We start from the raw sequence: 18,271 nt of genomic DNA, 5'->3' as shown, positions 1-18,271 counted from the left end.
TGGAAGGAATGCAGGGCTTTCCGATAAACAAGACACTTTTTATTTCTAGTATCATTACATGCTGGGTGCGTGTAACATACCAGGCACTGCCCTGGGGGCCGAGCAGGCGAGTGAGACCCAGGCTCTGTTCTCGAGACGCTTGGCCCGTGGCAGGGGCGGGGCGGGCAAAGACAGTTCCCCATAACCCAGAGAGGAGAGGCCACGCCGTGGTTCCAGGGGTGCACACAGACACCTGAAGGCAGAGTTCCTGTGTCGGGGGTTTACACAGAGCAGGGGGCACTTTCCAGCTGGGACCTGAAGTCCAGGACCTTTGTCAGGCAGAAAAGGGACCAGCTGCGTAAAATTTAGGAAGTGGTGAGTCTTGCTGTGGCCTGAGAGCCCCTGGCATGAGGGGTGGGCCTGCTCCCCAGACCCCTCCTTTTCTGGCATCAAAGTCACCAGGGTGTGGGGGTTTCAAGCTGTGATGTGAGGGGCCCACGGTGGAGTCCTGGGGCTGCCGTGTGGGGGAGGCGGGACCATGGGCCCTCCCCACTTCCCTGCAGCTTCACTTCATTTGCTAGAGCAGGGCTCTCTGTTGGAGTTCATTCAGAAAGGGTTCCACTGTTTCTTAAAAAGTTTAAGAACCGCAAGTATCAAAATCAAGAGAAATAATAATTAAAATGTGTTAGTGCGTGGGAGAGGGGTTTCCCAGGGCCCTGTCACCCTCCTTAAGTGGTATGGCTGGGCCGTGGGCACTGGAGGTCTAAGCGGAAGACATTAGGGCACAGGACTAGAGCGTATTCGAGCTTCAGGAGACCTCAGTAGTCCTCTGCCCCAACACCCTGTCTTTGGGGTGCCCAGAGTGGGATACGCCTTAGCTAGGGCCCTCCATCTAGTTCACAGGAAGTCAATCAGTTTTCCATAGCTCCATGCAGGAGAAAGGGTGTCTCCCCTGTGGAAGACAGGGTCATAGCAGTGATGAGCCTGAGGATTGTGGGGGTGGTGTGGAGGCTGGGGGTCCCAAGGCAAACCTGAGTTTCAGGGTCGCCCATTCTGGCTGAAACACAGAGAAGGGGATGCACACAGACCTCTGTGGCCCTGGTCTGCACAGAGTTTGGGTGACAAATGGTGTTGGATGTTTCCTCTTCCCACAGGCCCGCTATTCTCCCCAGAACTTCACGGACAACATTCGGAAGGCTCTGGACATCCTGCACGCTGAGGTACGGAGGCTGGTGCATGTTGCCTCTGAGCAGCCCGACCATGGTTCTCCTTGGGCCTCAGACCTAGCCTGGAGGTGGCTCTGGCTTCTGGCTGAGACCTCCTTGTCAGGTCCCCTTTACCTGGGGACCAGCATGACCATGCTGTCAGTCGTGGTTCAGCAGCCTGAACACATAGGTGCCGATGCAGAGGGAAGGAATGGTGGAGGGAGGCAGGGATGCAGGAAGTGGATGGGGCCAGATGGAAGGCCATAGACCTGACCCCCAGCAGGAGCAACTGCCCAACCCTGATTCTGTCGGTGACTGACCTTGACTTTGCTCAGGTTCCCCGGGCGTTTGTGAACCTGGTAAAGGTGTTGGAGATCATCGGGCTGAGGGAGCTATACAATGAGAAGAAAGTCAGCTGCCCAAGGCCGATCCTCAGGTAAGCCTCTCCCCCTGTTCCCAAAAGGGCCATAGGACCCTTAGCAGAAACTAACTCTGAGGAGTTAGAAAACCTGAGGAAAGAAGCTGGAGGAGAGTGGAGACCACCCCATTTTTTAAGCTGACGAGGTCTAATGGAGGATACTTCTGTGACCCCAAAGAGACCTCGGCCCTGCCTGGACTATGCACCTGCAGCCCACACATGCTTCTGTTGCCGTGGCTGCTCAGGACACCCTTCAGTCCCCCAGGGAGGGAAGAGTCAGGCACGAGAAATGGAGGGGGCCTGGTTGGGTCAGGCTCACTGGCTGCTGCTAGGGGGTGTTCAGCTCCTCCCCCACCCCCAGGGACTCCAGTCCAGACTCCAGGGAGCCTCTGTTTGGCATGGTGCCCCAGGCTGGGCATTCACAAATGTAGGGCTATGTTTGCTTGATAGAGGAGAGCATGGTCAAATCAGAACCAGGAGGGTCTAGAGGACAGGGTCTTCCCTGGGGAACAGAGAGCCCTGGTCCTGGGGTGGCCCCTGGGGAGCCTTCTTCATCCCCAGTCTCCACAGCCGAACGAAGGTGGCTCCCTCCCTGGGGTTCCTCGTCTCCGCAACCCTCAGGAATAGGATGTCCTTCTAACCAAACATGAACATTTCGTGCAGTGTTGCTCCCTGCCAGGCCTCCTCTAAACCATTAGTTGAGGTCATCGTGGCTGTGCCCATCCCCCTCCACCTCCCCAGCTCTGTATCACACCCCGCACACCATCGCCCAGAGCATATCACATGATAATTATTCATGTGCCTCTCCCCCAGCCCTGAACCCTGTGTCTGAGTCACTGTTAGCACAGCACAGGGGCTCGGTGGCTGTTGGCTGAAGGGCTGAATGAATAATTCACAAGGGCCAGGTTTGCTCTTTGAAATGAAAAGCTATCTGGGCTGCTCCCCCGAAGATCCATGCCAAACCTCACCTGGGGGCCCAGACTGCACAGGGCCCCTCAGGAGGCCCACGGGTGCTGAGAGCCAGAGGGTGGCTGCTGACTCACATGCCTATTAACGCAGCCCGTGTCAGGCATCCTATTTTCAGCTGCTGACTCATCCCCTGGCTCCCACTTTCTCCAGTCTCTGTTTTCATTCCATTTCAGAGCAACTCACCCAAAACTCTCTTGCTGCCCATCACCGAAGGCTTGTTAGATGATCAAAGCTAAAGGCTCAGAGCAGGCATTTGCCAGGGTGGTTCTCAGCTCTGAAGCAGCCAAGTCACTGACTGTGGGTTATGCAGGCTCAAGGTCACCTTGGCCCACCACCTCTGCAGCGCGCTGCCCTCCCCTGCCTCTCTGCTGTTCGTTTCCTTGGTGGTGCTGAGTCTACCCAGAGCCATCCACAATGTTATCCCCTTATCTCTCAGACCAAAGGCCCGGATTTGCAAGCTGGCCGTCCAGATCAGAGCTACAGACTGGACAGAAGCCATTTAACCAGGGATCAAGGGCTCAGGTTCATCCCAGGCAGACTTGAATTCAAGCTCTGGCTCCTACTCTTAGTTAGCATCTGTGTGACCTTGAGAAAATGACCACACTGAGCCTCAGTTTTCTCAACTATAAAATGGGAATAATGATAATACAAGAATGGCTAAAGGGGATTAAACAGGTTAATACCCGTAAACCCCTTGGCATAGCAAGTATTCACCGAGTGTCAGCCGTTCTCATTGTCACCATTGTCACTACTGTCATTTAGAAGGAGGCCTGCCTGACCTCCAGCTTCTTGCCTCAGACAGTCCCAGAGTAGCTGAGCTCCATGAAAGGCACCTGCTGCAGATGTCGGGAGAAGTAACCATTTCATTTTCATGAGCAAATCCAGGTCTGGGAAGTTTCCTTCCGCTTTGTCTGGTCCCATTGCCAGGGTAGCCAGCCAGGGCCCCCGTTAGCACTGACCCCTGATACCGCCGTGTTAGAGGATTCCCGATCTCAAGCTACCTTTTCTGCATCGTGCACTCAGACAGTGATTTGGGGCGGGGTGGGGCGTCTCTTCTGTTTGGTCCGCAGGAATCTGTGTCCCTGCGTCCTGAATTCAAAGGACAACTCAACAGAGTTTGCCGCCCTCGTTGAAGTGAACAAGAAGTATCAGGTGAGGCCGGCACGGGCTGCACGGGAACTGCTGGGTGACGTGGTTGCTCTGGTTGGAAAATGAGCACATGCTTACATTTTTTCAGACCTTACCTGGATGTGAGGTTACCTCTGGCCAGTTTGCGGATTTAAAGACACCCTGCAAGGTGGCAGGGGCTGTGGTTCCATTTAGTTGCATCAAGCTCTAGAACCAGGTCACTGAACACACTTCACCAAGACTCAGTTCCTGACCTTACACAAAACCAAGTGTTCCCTGTTGTCCACGGGGAATGTATGGGAGCCCGACTCCCAGTGGGAGGCCTTTTCCACCCAAGAGAACCTGGGTGATTCTGAGAGGTGACATGCATTCCCTGTGCCCTCCCCTCCCGGGGAAGGGGCGTTACTGGGGAGCAGGAGGAGAAAGAAAGCCGGCAGGCGCTCCCTAAACACCCTGTGGGCTGTGCATTCCAACCCTTTCCCATCACAGCTTGGACCAGAGCAGTTGACTCCCTCGACTTGATCTTGAGTTTCCCCCCAAATAATTGTCCAGTCACTCAGGAGGACAGTAGCAGCTGTCCTTCTAGAATGGACAGCAAAATCCTTCAAGTCCATGGACTCCTTAGAGCAGAACCACTTCTCAGCGGACTCTTTGGGGGGCAGCTATCTCTGCCAGGGGCATCAGGACCCAGGAGAACGAGCCTCTCTCTCTCATGCTGTGACCCCACCTCCCGGCCCTGCAGACACCTCCCTGGCTGCACTGCCTTTTCTGTGCTCAGGCATCTGTGTCCCCATGGCTGCGCCAGGACAGGGAAGGCCGCTGGGGCCATGAGAGCGAACCTGTTCCAGGTGGGCATCTCGGGTGCATGCAACAAAGGAGGCCTATGGAGTTCTGGTTTATTTAAGCAGGTTTATTGTTTAAGCACAATATCTGGAAGAGCTAGAGAGCTAGAGTCAGAGGCCAAGCCACCAGAACCATGGAATTTGAGGGGCCAAGCCACAAGAGTCAAAATTAGACCAAAGAACTAGCCCAGGATGCAGCTGCTACCCTCAGCAGAATGGAGTTTGTGCTGTCCCTCCATCTTCTTTGGGGAAGTTCCCGCCCCCAAGTGGGAGCATTTGCTGGAGACCCTCGGCGCATGGCCACGCCCTCGTTGTGAGGGGCGTGGAAGAAGCCAGCCTTTCCCACCCGCTGCAGCGAGAGGCAGGCCGCTCTTCATACAGCGGAGTTTCTCGAACATAGGAAGTGGGTTCAGATGCTGGGCAGACAAAAAGAGGAACTATTCACCAAAACCACCTTCACTGACCTCTTGAGACGGGCCGGCTATTCCCAGGTTTGATCCGGTTAAGCCTGAGACCCTAACGTAGCATCCTGGAGAAGCTCACAGCTTAGCCACCTGAAGCCATCATGCCCTCTCCGAATCCTCTCACTCCCCACTTCCTGCCAAAGCTACGGTTCCCCTCATTCTCCCTGGAGACGATCACCGATCACCGCTGTTAGTGCCACCCTGTGCCAGGCATTCTAGACACTATTTCTTTCATGTCTCCAGAGACGCGTGGTACCACTGGAGGGCAGTGTGGCTGGTCCGGGGAGTAACCAGCGGCATTGGATTTGAAGGATGGTCCAGGTCTGGCCAAACAGAGCTCCAGAGCGGGAAAGAGTCTTATCACACAGCCAGCTTGTGGCATCGCACCTCCCGCCTCACGGCTCTGCCTATGAATAGGAGACTTCCCGGGACACCCAAATTGAGGTGTCTCCGCTCTAGGGGCTCTCTTTCAGGCTGACTCTGTGCAAAGAAAGTGCTTGGTACCTTCTGAAGTGGCCACACTCATGTTCTCAGGTTTGCAGACCTCACTTCCCTCTCCAGCCAGGGTTTTGGCCCCAGATGGCACGAACCTGGCAAGCCGTGGGATGGCCGTCTGGCACCCGTGGGAGCCAGAACCGGGTTAATCAGTCCTCCTGGAACCGAGGCCAAGTGGAAGCTGTGAGGGTGACAGCTTCATGACTCTCCCGGACAGATCCGAGAGTCTCGGGAGCGCGCAGGCCCAGGAACCCACGTACTCACACATGCCACGGGGAAGGGCGGCAGTAGGCAGCAGAGGCCACTGGTGATTCACCTTTGATTTTCTGAATAGATGTAGGACAGAAAGAAAGTAAATGTAAGGATTATCCAGAGAAGTCATTTAATCTAACACTGGCCCCCCTGCCCCGAGTTTTAATCAGGAGTTCTGAAGGGGATCAAGCGGAGGGTGTCAGGGTTTTCCTTACATTCCTTTTTCACGGCCTCGGTCAAGCGTTCAGTGGCAGCAGAGGTTGGGGCCGGGGTGGGGGCAGGATGGAGGCTGATTTAAAAAGTCACTAGCTGGCTCCCCATCAGTGGAGACTTTGCTGCAGAGTGATTCCACAGCAAGGCCAGACTCCATCTAATTCTCTGGCCGAGAAGGAGACCGCACAAAGACCGAGCAGACACGGAGAGCGCCTGACCCTCATCCCCTTTGCCTCCGCAGGAGGCGACTCAACAGCTGGTTGAGAGTGGGCGATACGACACGAGGGAAGATTTCACGGTGGTCGTGCAGCCGTTCTTCGAAAAAGTGGACATGCCGAAGACCTCGGTAAGTGAAGCAAGCGTCGAGGACAAGTGGGGAGCGGGCACAGAGAGCGTCCGGCTGTTTCTGAGTGTCATCTGTGTTACCGGAGGTCTCCTAACTCAGCCCCTCTTGTCTGCCCCGTGACCAGGACGGGTTGCCTGACAGCTCTTTCTTTGCTCCCGACTGTTTCCACTTCAGCAGAAAGTCCCACGCCCACGCAGCCAGCGGTCTCTGGACCAACATGGTAAGGTGACCGCAGCAGGAGGAATGTCCCTCTCTCTGATATGAAAGACTCCAGAAGCTTTCACTGGAGCTCAGAGGCCCCTGGTGCTGGTGGTGGGAGCCCCACACAGCGACAATACCAACCCATTCCTGTGTCCCTCCCACCCTCCTCCAGCCCGGACCCAGGGCCTGGGCTCCCACCCTTGCCGCCTCTTTCTCACCCCCCATCTTCCTGCTTCTTGGTTTAGCTGGAGCCCGTCGGCCAGAAGACAACGCACCATGATTTTGAAAGCGAGATCAATATCACGTGTCCGAATGAGGTCGAGTAAAGAGCCCATCCCTGCGACGGCTCCACCTAAAGCATCTCTTCCAGCCTTTTAAAGTCTTGTTACGGCTTCTCAGTCCGTTGCCTACCACAGTCTCACCCTCATCCCCAGCTCTGTTCACCTGCTCACTCATTCCAGACCCCGGGTAGCCATCCACAGTGTCCCATCCGGGTGGACTGGGATGGATGACAGTTCCTGGTGGCCAGGAGGCCGTGGGCACTCCTCCGGCTCTTCCCATCACAGTGAGCCCCTAGCACAAGTCTGGGCTACATGCAGTTCTTTCCAGTCTGAAACAGGAGCGCGGTGTTACCATCCGGCTCTCATTGGGAAGCCTAGGGGTGGGGACAGCATCGAGGGCAGAAAGGGACAGAGGGACACTCCATGTAGCTGTCTCCATGGCACAGTGGGAGGGGCGAGGAACAGAGAGCCAGACTAGTATCTGCTAGAACGGAGGTTGGGGATGGTGGTGGGGGTGGTCATTTGGAAGCTGGAGCTAGGAAAGCAGACACCCACCAGGAAGGCAAAACCAATCAAAGCCCCCCACTCACCCACGTGGGGTTGAAAGATTCTTGGATCTCTGCAGCTGCTCCCTCACCTCTGTGAGCCCCTCTGTGGGGTCCCCCTGGCCCGGGCTTGCATGAGGCAGGACCTTGGAGAGCCTGATTTTCCTGCCTGGGCAGGAAGGAACCCAGGAGGGGCACGGAGTGGCAAGGGGGGCCTCGGGAGTAGGGACACAGGCTTGTGCGGGCAGAAAGTGATGCTCTGTTGGCAGGGGCCAGGGTGAGAAAGAGGTGCCACAGCCACCCCAGCGAGCCCCATAGAAGGTGAAGAGCAGACCTGGTCATTCCCGGGAGCCACTGCAAGGTGTATTCTAATTGCTCCTGGGGGTTCAGATTGGGTCCGGGTGGGTCTGGGCTGCAGAGAAGGCCCCGTGCACCCTGGGAAGGAGCCCCCAGGGTCACCCTGGCAAGGAGGGGCTTGTGACATGGCGCGGGGAGGCTGACTGTGTTTCAAGCATTTACACCCAGGCCAGCACCTCTTGAGGGTGGGCGAACAGAGAGCCACGCAGAAAACAATTCCAATTCATCGCGACCGCTCATCCCCCTCCTTTCACAGGCCTCGCCGTTCCTGAGGACCTACAAGAACAGCGTCCAGGTATCTGCCTATTGCTTTCTTTCCTCTCACCAGCCTGTGCAGGGGGTAGCCCCTGAGCTGGGACTTGCCCCACAGGGCGGGTGAGAACAAGGGGGTTCACACTCTTTTACAAAGTCTATCCACACACACCTCAGACAGGGTGGAGGGCAGAGTAAGTAACAGTCCAGAATGGGCCCAGCCAGTCAAATCTCAGCCTCAGCAAAGGCCTAGGTGGAGACCCTGTCCTCCCCATAAAGCTGCTATGGAAGCAGGGGTCGGGGTGGGGGGTTTTGTCGATGCCCGATTCTTGCATTAGTTGGTGGAGGTGTCTGAACCGCATTAGCCAATCTCAGGGTGGCCGGTGTTCAGAATTGCCTAGGGAACCCTCTTTACATGCCCTTCTGGGCCCTTCCCTTGTTGGGGTGGGGGGTATGCAGGACTCTGTGTTTGTTAAGGTCGCCATGTGTCTGACACCCAGCAAGTCTCTTTGGTCCCTTCCACCCCTGAGATCCATTCTCTGCCCTTAGGGTCATGGAAGCCACCTGCTGTGCCAGGACCGAGCCCCTTCTGCTTCACTGCCCACCTCAGGTGAGCCCTGGGGGACACCCCGGGACGCAGGACCTCTCCACAAGGACTCAGGAGCCCAAGAATGTTCTGGCAAAATTTCCACATGTAACTCGGTGATGCAGTTATGGGCAGTGCTTGCTTCCGGTCTGCGTGGTCACCTGGGACAAGTCCCTGATTTGTCCCGCTCTGCCCTGTAGAGATGCCTTATCTAGCAGGCCTCCAGGTGGCCAGGCCAGGAACTGTTTGTCCCTTAAAGGGAGCACAGTGAAGGAGCCACAAGAGCTCCCCATCCAGTGACCTAGTCCTGTGGTGTGACCTCATGGCCAGAGGCAGGGGCCAGGTGCCAAGGGAGCCCCGAGAGGGAGTCCCGAGAGGCAGCCAGCTCCCAGGTGGTCCTGGGGCTCCTGGCTCTGCCATCACTGCTGGTGCCTGCAGGGCGGGAGAGTTCCTGGAGTCTTGGGAGACAGTTGAGGACCCAGAAAGACCTGGTGTGGTTATGTCCCAGGTTCTTGATGGAAATACAGAGCCCAGCTCTAAATGGGCTGTGCCTCAGGCCCCGAACCTTGTCTCAGATGGTCCAGTGCCCATCTGGTTGTCCACGCAGGTCACAGCTGGTATCCCACATGACTGCTGGCACTGCGGTGGTGGGATCCCACCGTGAGGTCCTTCCCCTTCCTTCCTTCCTTCCTCTTCCTCCCTTTCCTTCCTCTTCCTCCCTTTCCTTCCTTCCTCCTTCCCCCTTCCCTCCTTCACACCCATTTACCCACCCCCTTTCCTTCTCCCTCTCTCTCAGCACCCTTCTCTCCCCATAGGTCCAGGATTCCTTCATTAAGTCTCTTATAGGGAAAGCCTGTCTTAATGCAACCGCTGCCTCCAGGGCGCCATGGACACTGAGTCCTGCGTGGCCCAGAGCACAGGCAAGCGGTGTTTCTGATCTTGCATAAAGAAGCACTAGACTCTGACTGCAGCTTCTTTCCATGGACTCAAGTGTGTCTCTCTGTCTCTCCAGTGCATTCCCTGAGACCTGCAGACATCCAAGTCGTGGCTGCTCTGGGGGACTCTCTGACCGTAAGGACCATAAGGGGCCCTGGGGTGGGGCGGGGGTGGCTGTGTCAGTTCAGGCCCCAGTCCTCCGCCCTCTAGGGCCTGCACTTCTGAGCCTTGCGTTGTGCTCCCCCCACCCTGGCCATATCCAGGCCTTGTCTACCCGAGACCATGGTGACGGTTTGTTTGGTAGCCACTTCCTCACTCAGGTGTGCAAAGGGAAGTCTTTTTCAGGAATGAGCTGAATTATCTCAGATAGTGGAGGCACACCTAACAACACTTTTTTAACAATCACAAATACATGTCATTTTGGCTCAAAAAATCTTCTACACCTACCTGTGTGGGTGCCCTTTTCCATTTGAATGATGTTTTCCAAGCAGCTCAGACCCTCCCACCCGTTTCCTCTTTGCATCTGCACGGGAAGTAGCAAAGATGCCCCAGCTGTGGCTAAAGCTCTGCTCCTAAGTTCTGCTGAATGGGGGGGCTCTTTGCCACCCCAGAGGCCACTCTATGGCAGCACCCTAAAGCCATGAGAGCGCCTTACAAACTGCCCCAGAAAGGAAGAACAGAAACGCGAAGTTCATGTGGAATCTGTCCCCCGCAGTCCACTCAAATCCGTGAGCTCGTTCTTCGTTGCTCATGAAGAACTGAGCATGAGGCCAATAGTGATGTTATGACAGCATCTGACACTTGCAAAGCACTTTAGAGTCTTCCATACCCTTTCACAACTCCGATCCAATTTGGTCTCAAAAGAACCCTGTGAGGCAGGGAAGGCACCTCCTTAGCTCAGTCAGGAGCCAGCTGCCATTCGCAGGAAACGAGCATAGGTCCTCTGACCCGGCCCAGCCTTCCGCTTGTGCGTGGCGTGGGGCGTTGGGGCCACCTGCAGACGCTCTGCACATCGACAGCCTCCGTTTTCTTTGACTTGCTGATTTCCTCTGGATTTTGGTATGTTTTCAAAGGCTGGCAATGGAATTGGCTCCAAACCAGGCGACCTTCCTGACGTCACCACTCAGTATCGGGGGCTGTCATATAGGTAACGATAACCCTTGACCCCTGGCCACCCTGGGTTCACCCCCAGAGACTGGGGAGCTTTGTCCCCTCTTAACTCACAAATAACAAAGAGCAAGGACAGGTCTGGAAAGGGCTTCCAAAAGGAAAACCTGTGTTGCACCTGCAGAGTGGGAATGTGGTGAGTGGAGAGGGTCTTTTACTGTTGATGACCTTTTTCTTTTTCTTTTTTAAAATTGTGCAGAAAAAGCAAACCAGGGTTCTTATCAGGCTCCTGAGTCAGCAAATCCAACATGAAATGCACCTGAAAAGCACCAAATCTCTGAGTCTTCACCTGCCTGTTTGCACGTATACGTCTCTGTGTCCTGTCTCTATGCGTTTGTTCATGTCAGTCTGTGGTCACACCTCCGCCTTCACATGTATGTACACGTCTGCACAGAAAACTCCACAGTGCGACACACTTCAGGAGGAAGTAACCACGACAAAATCACAGCAGCAGATGCTGGTTGAGGGGCGTGGATGGGAAGCGCAGGCAAATGCCCGTGCTCACTGGGCAAGTGCTCCATGGCAGGAAAAGGTGCCTGGGTGCTGCCGGGGAGTGGAAGGGGAACGCCCAGCCCTGGCTTCCCAGAGGAGGTGGTAGCCCCATCATGTCCTGACACAGTAGCAATTAGGTCACAGAACGGGTGAGAAAGAACATTCCAGATACAAGGTGTCAGGTGAGCAGCTGGATATGGGCATTCTTAAGTCTCTTTCCTAATAAAGCTCAGATTTGCGCGTGCTTTACTGTGACTGGCGATTAGCTCCTACTTCAGAACAACTAGAGCAAAACTGGCCACCAGAGGGCAGAGTGTTAATGAGAAACTGCAAGGCCAACAGTGCGCTTGCCTCCTCAAAGGAAATGTACATTCAAAGGAAATATTCCTTCTGAGAAAGTGAGAGGGAGTGCTGATCGTTAGGATTGTGCCAGTTTTCTGGTCAACCCTGAGGACAGCTCAGAGAGAAAGGTTTTCGTGGGTGAGAGCGGTGTCCTCACTCAGCCTGTAGCCACCCACAAAGAGGGTCCAGGGATGGGGAGGAAGAGAGCATCACCCCCTGAGAGCTGGGGTACATGCCTCGGAGCCCCTGATGGCCCCTGGGTTTCCACATACCTCACCCAGGTAGGCTGAACAGGCTGGCAACCGGAGCCGCCCCTCCTGACCACTCGGCCCCAGGCTGCAAGAAACAGAAGGTCCAGAGGGGGAGAGAAAAAGCAGAGCGTATCCCAGCCCGGGAAAAGGATGGGGCTGTGGCAGCTGTGTTTGGTCTCAGCTGGCTGAGGCAGCGGCCCCCCCATCACAGTGTGGAAAGGTAGAAAAGAGACGGACCAGCTGCCGGGTCATGGAGAGGCTGTGCCTGGTGGTGCGGTCTGGGGAAGGGAGGCCATCTGCCCAACTCTACCCACAGGCCCACGGGACAGGCCCTGAGAGTCCGACTCAGGCAGGCGACCTTCGGCTAAACGTTTCTCTCTGCTGCTGCGGTGGAAACACCCAGCCATCACTCTGTCTCCTCCTACAAGTGGAGTCCAGTGAGGCCTAATGTTTCAGCCTTTTGTATTCAGTGGCTCCTATACTCAGCCTCTATATTCCACGGCTGCTATCCCTTTAAACCCTCTGCTTGTTCTAAATGTTTCACATACCTGCCCCCAGATCCCCATGTGTTAAAAACGGAAGCTGTGGGTCAGAGTAGGAGAGAGAGCTCGACAACGCAGTTGAACATATAGACTAATGTTTCCCAAAGTTTGTTCCCTGGAACACTAGCCCCAGCCACGGTCCTGAAGAGGGCAAAAGTCTCTGTATTTGGGGGAAACGTTACCTACTATGTCCTTCCTCTGGGGAATTCACATGCATCTTAGCATATGAAAGGCTCTGAGAATACCTACAATGGAAAAAGTTTTTAAAAATTCTATCTGTTTAATCATGTGCCTCCCCCAATCCCAGAATGCTTTCTTTGTTTTATACCTGTTCACATCCCCTGGGGTCTGTCCACGTGCGCGGGCAGCGGCCTTCCTTCGGAGTGCAGCAAGAACCTTTAAAACAGGCCGTGCCTGGCTGTCTAGTGGGGGGCACTGACCGCCTTCCCTTAAATTGTCAAGTTAAAAACAGGACAACTGCCAGCACGACAGAGGGCATTCAGTGTGAATGAGTCGATATTATACCAATTTTTTGTCAAATCATCAAAAAATATAATGTATTTGTTGGTGTGCTACAGAATACTAATTAGCATATGTGTACCACGAGGTGAAAAAAGGTTGAAAAACCGCTGTCCTGGGCTTGTCTGAGAAAAGCAATTCTCTGAAGTCACTAAAGCCTCTAGATGAGAAACACTCAGCAGTGAATGATTCTAAATAAATTAAAAATGTGAGTTGAGCCTCTTCCTCCAAAAAACACAAAGTGGAGAGAGGGGACCACACGGGCACGGGCGGGGGAGGTGGGCAGCTTCGAGCAGGGCCTGCAGAGGGAGGTCTGGCGGACGGGGCTTCCGAGGGCCCTTGGCCAGTGAGAGTCGCAAAGCTCACCCGTCTTCGGGTACTGCCTTTTCCTCGGCTGAAATAAACTGACTTGTTGGGCACCATTCAAAGGACCAAAATAAAATGGACTTAACCCCAAAATGCACTTCTTTGTCTGGTTCATTGGGAGTTGAACCTCGCATTCCCGAAAGTCCTTGAACAAATGTTGCGAAGCATCTACTCCGTGTTTCTCTGCTCTGTGGCGACGACAGAGGAACAGAGCCCAGCCGTGGAGCTCATGGAGTAATTAACACAACTTATATTACTTGGCCGGTCTCCTGTAGACTCGCTATTTCATGTGGATCTGTTTTCTTTCACATTTCATGTAAATCTGGTCAAAATGAGGGCTTCGCTTTTTGTCTCGTATGTATCTGTATAACTCTCTTTTTTCTCCTAGAGTTACTCACTCTAAAATGGGCTCAGAGAGCTTCCCACCACCCATCAGCCTGGGTGGCTGTAGAGAGGGCTGTTCCCGGCTGGGCACGCAGTGTGTTCCGGCTCAGCGCTCCCCCTCCTGGTTTGGTGGAGGAAAGAAACAGCTCTCTTTTGCCTGGGTTATGGGAGAACCAACCCACTGGGGGGTTCAGATTTTCTCAGTCTGTCTTAAACACAGAGAGAGGGGTCTGGGACCACTTATAGGTGCTGATGGTGTGGACGCTAAGAAAAGCCTATGTACTGATTCAATCCCACTGACTTACCCTCTACAGTTCAGGAGGAGATGGCTCCCTGGAGACTGTGACCACCTTACCGAGTAAGTAACCTCCAGGCCTGGGGCTTGAGGGCACCTCTCAGCTAAGAAGGGAGGAAACAGCATCTTCCTTCCAACTACCATCGAAATGGAAGGAGAGGCCCGTGGATGGGCGGCTTAGGGGGTGGAATAAACACTGTATTTGGAGCCCAGGGACCTGGGGTCAAGCCCTGGCCCCTCTATGTGCTTGCCAGGTGACCTAGGGCAAGTCACCAAACATCCTGAGCCTCAGGTTTCTTTCACTGGCCCAGAGCATGCAGAGAGGATCAAATGAGATATGACTCTCTGCACAATTCTCTGTGAAGAGAGAGAGGGGGAGAGAGGGAGAGCCAGCGGGAGAGCCAGCTGAGACTCTTGCTCCCCTGGCCCACCCTGTCATCCAGTCATTTCAACTCAGAGAGGCCCCAACTCCCACTGGGTATACCCTCCACTGCCTCTCCTTGGGCTGCCTGAGGATGGTAACACAGCCCCCTGTGGGGACCCCAGACCAGAAAAGGTCCCTGGCCTTCCGTCCTAAGCTCTCCGTGTCCTGTTCGCCCCCTTCTCTTCCAGATATCCTTCGGAAGTTTAACAGCTATCTCACAGGCTACGCACTGGGCACCGGTAATGCCAATGACACAAATGCGTTCCTCAATCAGGCTGTTCCTGGAGCAAAGGCTGAGTACGGCATTTGGGGGCGGGGGGGTTATACGAGGCACTCTCCTTTAAGGTTGCAATACTGCTGTCCATGTGCAAAGGGCACATTCATCCATTTGCACCCATGATCTGAGGGGTTCTCCACCACTCCCTTCCCTGGACGCCCCTGTCGCTCAGCTAGTGAGGCTGGAAGTTGGACAGGGCCGTGACCCTAAAGGCTGAACTCCTGACCTCACTGTCATGGGCACCATGTTCCAATCATTCGACCAGCCGACCTGCCTCATCCAGTTTTTAAAACTTACCAGGCATGATGGTGCTAGAGAGATGCACCCTCTCCAAAGCCCTACAAGCAGCAATTCCCCCCAAAAGGTCAGCGTGTGCCAAACAAACCGAAGTGCAAGCCAGGACCTCATTCCATAGAGGCTGCTGGGGCAGCCAATCGTGTCCCGTCGCTGGCCTGCTGTGGAGCCAACGGAAAGCTCAGTCGAGGAGCTGGAGGCCATGATGCAGAAGCCTCCCAGGACGAGCCCCCAGGGAGGCCCCCCATCCTGCTCCTTGAGGGCCCAGCAGCCTCGGTCCCCTCGTTTCGGCTCATTCATTGTGCCTCTGTCACACTGTGGTCGTCTCGCTCAGGTCCACACCCTTCTGGTGGATGGGCACGGTCCTCAGACCTGTCCACTCAGCAGGGTAACAGAAATAGCTGGGGACAGACAGGCCTGCCATCGGGTCCCAGGAGGTCACTGTACTGTGCATCCATCCAACCCAGGCCTGAAACAGGGCCCTGGACCAGTGGGGAGCTCAGGGTGCCTGAATCTAGTCCTTCTGTGAATTACAAACCCAAGCACATGGACAGAGTATGTTTATTCTCCAACTCTTTCTGAAAGAGGCATTTAGATAAGTTTATTTCAAAAATAACACAATTAGCCCATACTTAAGAGAAAAATCACAGCCACTGGGGGGAAAGAGAGGAAGCAACTCCATTAGTCTGAGCATTTTTATAGTTATTGTGCCTGAGCATCGAACTCTCAGCTTCCCAGAAGCCAAGGTGAAAAGAAAAAGCATGCTAAAGCTTTCACAGATCTAACTTCAGGGGCTAAACCAGTCCTTCGGAGATGGAATCCTCAAAGACACTTTGCACGTGTCGTTCTAGAAAGGAGGTTACGAGTGACAAATACAATTGGCTGTACCTTTGATTACAGCTTTAGGACAAACAGTTGGCTTTTCAGAGAGTTGTTTGTTGTAATAACTCTCCAGAACGGGCAAGTAACTCCTGTCCCTTGGCCTCAGGGTCTCTACCAGCTCATGCAGTCGAGTTAATGCTATGGAAGCCTCCAGTCCAGACCTTTTAGGGGGAAAAGTCCAGGCACTGTTCCTGAATAGGACTTATTTCCTCTCCTTTTCAGGGAACTTGCAGGCCAAGTCCAGACTCTGGTACAGAGGATGAAAGATGACGACGTGAGTCGGATTTATGGTTACTCTTAAACACGAATTTTCTAACCCGCAAAAGTCCCCAAATGGATTAGTGTACCATGAAACCAGTGAGCCCCCTGTCACGAGAGGCATTCAAGTAGCAGTAGGGTAACCCTTGTTGGAGGCCTTCTGGAGGAGATTGTGTCAACGGGAAGACACTTGTTGCTGATCACAATGACCTTGAAAGTCCCTCCGGGTGCTAAGATTCTGTGGTCTATAAATAAACCTCTAAAATTCTTTCTGCTCTGAGATTCTGATTCTATGATTTCAAGTGGGCAAGGAAGTCTGAGAGGGTTAAATGGATTTCCTAAAACTGGGCGTTTTTTATTTGCTTCTTTATTTGTTGGGTATCATCAAGCATTCTCCTCCCTCTGTGCAGAGAATAAATTTCCACGAGGACTGGAAGGTCATCACGGTGCAGATTGGAGGCAGTGACTTATGTGACTACTGCACAGATTCGGTAATGGGGATGGGGTGGGCCTGTTAGTTGCCCCTGACTTTGACCTGCAGGCAGGCCTTGAAGATCCTCATTGAAAACAGTCCTTAAAGTCAACCCTAGAATCATCCAACTACACCTCTGTGTGTGCATGCACACACTTCTTACCCACTGCCCTCAGGTTTCTGGCTCCATCTTGATGTCCGAGTAGTGCGAGGTAGCAGGTAGCAGATCAATGGTGCTTCTGCCTCCCTCTCTTACCATTCCCGAGCACTCAGAAAGAGAAGAAATTGTAAACCTCAGGCAGGAAGAAGGAAAACTTTCTACTTCCTGCTCCTGAACTAAAGCTCTGGCTGAAAGTGCCAGTCTTCTGGCTGGCCTGTCTTTTATAACAGTGGGGGGTCAACTGTTCATCTTAGATTCTGGCATGATGAGCTGGGGACAGCTGGAGGCCAGAAGGAGAACAAGTCCCCCGGGGCTGGAGCCAGGGGTTGGGGGAGGCACCTGTAACTGCCCCTGGCCACCCCCTCCCCCCTTAACCAGCTCCTCCTCTCCCTCCCATCTCTTCCCAGAATCTCTATTCTGCAGCCAACTTTTTTGCCCATCTCCGCAATGCCCTGGATATCCTGCATAGAGAGGTGAGTGGTAGCAGCTCACTGCATTTGGAACCAGCCCAGAAGGATCTCAGGCTTGCAGAAGGGAAAGCAGTGTGTACTCAAATTGTCCCCACACCACTACCTGGGACATTCCCTGGTGGCAGCAGCTGGCACTATACTCTGGGCCACACAGTGTGTCTAAAGCAAGCCCTTCTCTGATCCAGTACCCAGCAATGGGCTCTGTCCCCACCCTTGGCATAGGCAAGCCACTGCTGTCCTCTGGCCCCTGGGTGGTTCTCTGGATGGCTGTGTCCCTAGGTCTGCTCTGCAGTGTTAGTCAAAGGCTAGAGAGAAACGGTCAAGGGCTAGTGTCCTGCTGAAGCGGGTATCTATCCCACTAAATTTAAAGCTGGCAGACTTGGGTTCACTAACCAATGGCTGAATGGGGCTGAGCTCTCAGCATTCAGACTTGGGTCTGCCATGCAGTCCCATTCCAGGAGGTGCCATTCACACGGCAGCCCCAGGGTGCACACAGCCCACAGGGTCCTAGGGTACCCCAGGGTGGACGCCTCCCCACAACTCCACTCGGGCACATCTGTGCAGACATTCCATGGGGACCTTGAGCCTGTTCCCACTTCTCAGGGCCCTAAGGCAGCTGGAGCGGGGAGCCTCTGGAGCCTGCTCTCACCTGCATTCTTGCCCTCAGGTGCCCAGAGCCCTGGTCAACCTTGTGGACTTCATGAGCCCCAGCGTCATGCGGCAGGTGTTCCTGGGGAGCCCAGACAAGTGCCCAGTGCAGCAGGCCAGGTAGGCAGTGCTGGCTGCCCTCCACCCTGGTCTGGCTTGTGCAGCCATGGCTCCTCGGGGTCTTTGTGACTTGGTCCGTCCATGTACCCAGGTCTGTAAAGGGGTCCTTGAGCCAGGACCACCCCTGACTGGGTGGTTGGAGCCATGCCCCACCCCTTATCCAACCTCAGGGTGTCAGCAGGAGACTGTGTGACACAGGGGAGCCCAGAGGGAGAGGCCAGGGCTGGGGCAAGGCCAGCGCTCGAGAGACAGTGTCACCCAGCCTATGAAGGGACAGCATGGGGGGGTCAAACCGAAGGAGAGGTGAGGAAGGGACCCACGTGACCTAGTCACGGTTAGCAGCAGTGAATTGGGGAGGAAACTTCAGACTCGGATTTTTTCTTAAGCTGGGTGAGAGAATATGTGGGTATATGTTGTATTATTCTTTGTACCTTATATG

General features: G+C 54.5%; 1 protein-coding gene across 1 annotated transcript in view; it reads left to right on the top strand.

Annotated features, from left to right (window-relative positions):
* The window catches only part of PLB1 (phospholipase B1), a 116,278-nt gene that overhangs the window by 60,975 nt on the left and 37,032 nt on the right, over positions 1-18,271 (top strand). The window contains exons 24-39 of the mRNA XM_037066904.1: positions 1,134-1,199; positions 1,520-1,620; positions 3,642-3,723; positions 6,207-6,311; positions 6,436-6,531; positions 6,758-6,829; positions 7,952-7,990; positions 8,497-8,557; positions 9,546-9,604; positions 10,543-10,616; positions 13,847-13,890; positions 14,440-14,548; positions 15,927-15,978; positions 16,373-16,453; positions 17,002-17,067; positions 17,732-17,832. Coding sequence (XP_036922799.1) covers positions 1,134-1,199; positions 1,520-1,620; positions 3,642-3,723; positions 6,207-6,311; positions 6,436-6,531; positions 6,758-6,829; positions 7,952-7,990; positions 8,497-8,557; positions 9,546-9,604; positions 10,543-10,616; positions 13,847-13,890; positions 14,440-14,548; positions 15,927-15,978; positions 16,373-16,453; positions 17,002-17,067; positions 17,732-17,832 — 1,208 coding nt within the window. The remainder of the gene's footprint in view (positions 1-1,133; positions 1,200-1,519; positions 1,621-3,641; positions 3,724-6,206; positions 6,312-6,435; positions 6,532-6,757; positions 6,830-7,951; positions 7,991-8,496; positions 8,558-9,545; positions 9,605-10,542; positions 10,617-13,846; positions 13,891-14,439; positions 14,549-15,926; positions 15,979-16,372; positions 16,454-17,001; positions 17,068-17,731; positions 17,833-18,271) is intronic.

This window comes from Sturnira hondurensis, unplaced genomic scaffold, assembly GCF_014824575.4.
Source record: "Sturnira hondurensis isolate 20B ecotype Veracruz unplaced genomic scaffold, ASM1482457v3 Scaffold0016663, whole genome shotgun sequence".
NCBI classification, from domain to species: Eukaryota; Metazoa; Chordata; class Mammalia; order Chiroptera; family Phyllostomidae; genus Sturnira; species Sturnira hondurensis.
Note: the sequence above shows the minus strand (reverse complement) of the source record. Positions and strands in the feature narration are given on the sequence as shown.